This window comes from Frankliniella occidentalis, unplaced genomic scaffold (genome assembly GCF_000697945.3).
Source record: "Frankliniella occidentalis isolate FOCC.00 unplaced genomic scaffold, Focc_3.1 Scaffold5, whole genome shotgun sequence".
Lineage (NCBI taxonomy): Eukaryota > Metazoa > Arthropoda > Insecta > Thysanoptera > Thripidae > Frankliniella > Frankliniella occidentalis.
This window is the reverse complement of record NW_026267135.1, coordinates 689,364-689,864: the sequence shown is the minus strand read 5'-3', so window position 1 is coordinate 689,864 and position 501 is coordinate 689,364. Positions and strand designations below refer to the sequence as shown.

The 501-nt window shown below is 63.1% G+C and overlaps 1 protein-coding gene across 1 annotated transcript in view; it reads right to left on the bottom strand.

Moving 5' to 3' along the window:
- The window catches only part of LOC113214622 (sodium bicarbonate cotransporter 3), a gene marked incomplete in the record, with an annotated part of 35,136 nt that overhangs the window by 13,233 nt on the left and 21,402 nt on the right, over window positions 1–501 (bottom strand). The window contains 1 exon segment of the mRNA XM_052270334.1: window positions 21–430. Within this exon segment, the coding sequence (XP_052126294.1) occupies window positions 21–430 (410 nt within the window).

Below are 501 nucleotides of genomic sequence, written 5' to 3'. Positions count from 1 at the left end.
TAGAATTTGCCGAGACTCACGCGCAGAACTCGTAGACGATACTCTCAAAGACGAGTACGGGGCCCGTGGAGCCCAGGATGGTGAGCGGCTGTCCGGAGAAGAGGCCGTAGACGATGCCGCACACGAAGCCCGACACGAGCGACTCCATGGCGGCCATGTTGCGGCCCGTGGCCTCGCTCAGCAGCCCGCCGAAGGTGATGATGGGCGAGAGGCAGGCGAAGTACAGGAAGATCCACGAGGCCACGCACTGCGACGAGAGCGCGTCCGTGAAGTCCGACAGGTAGAAGGGCTTCTTGCGCTTCAGGTCGTTGATGAGGCCGCCGAACAGGCGGCCCGTCCGGGAGAGACCCGACTCCTCGCGCAGCTTCTGCTCCAGGAGCTCGGGGTCGATGTCGTCCTTGAGCTTCTCCTGCTTGCGCTTCCGGGGGTCCTGGCGTACACAAAACAAAGCCGGCGAGTCAATGCAATGCAGCTCTTTTTGTTTGAGGGGGCGAGGGGGGG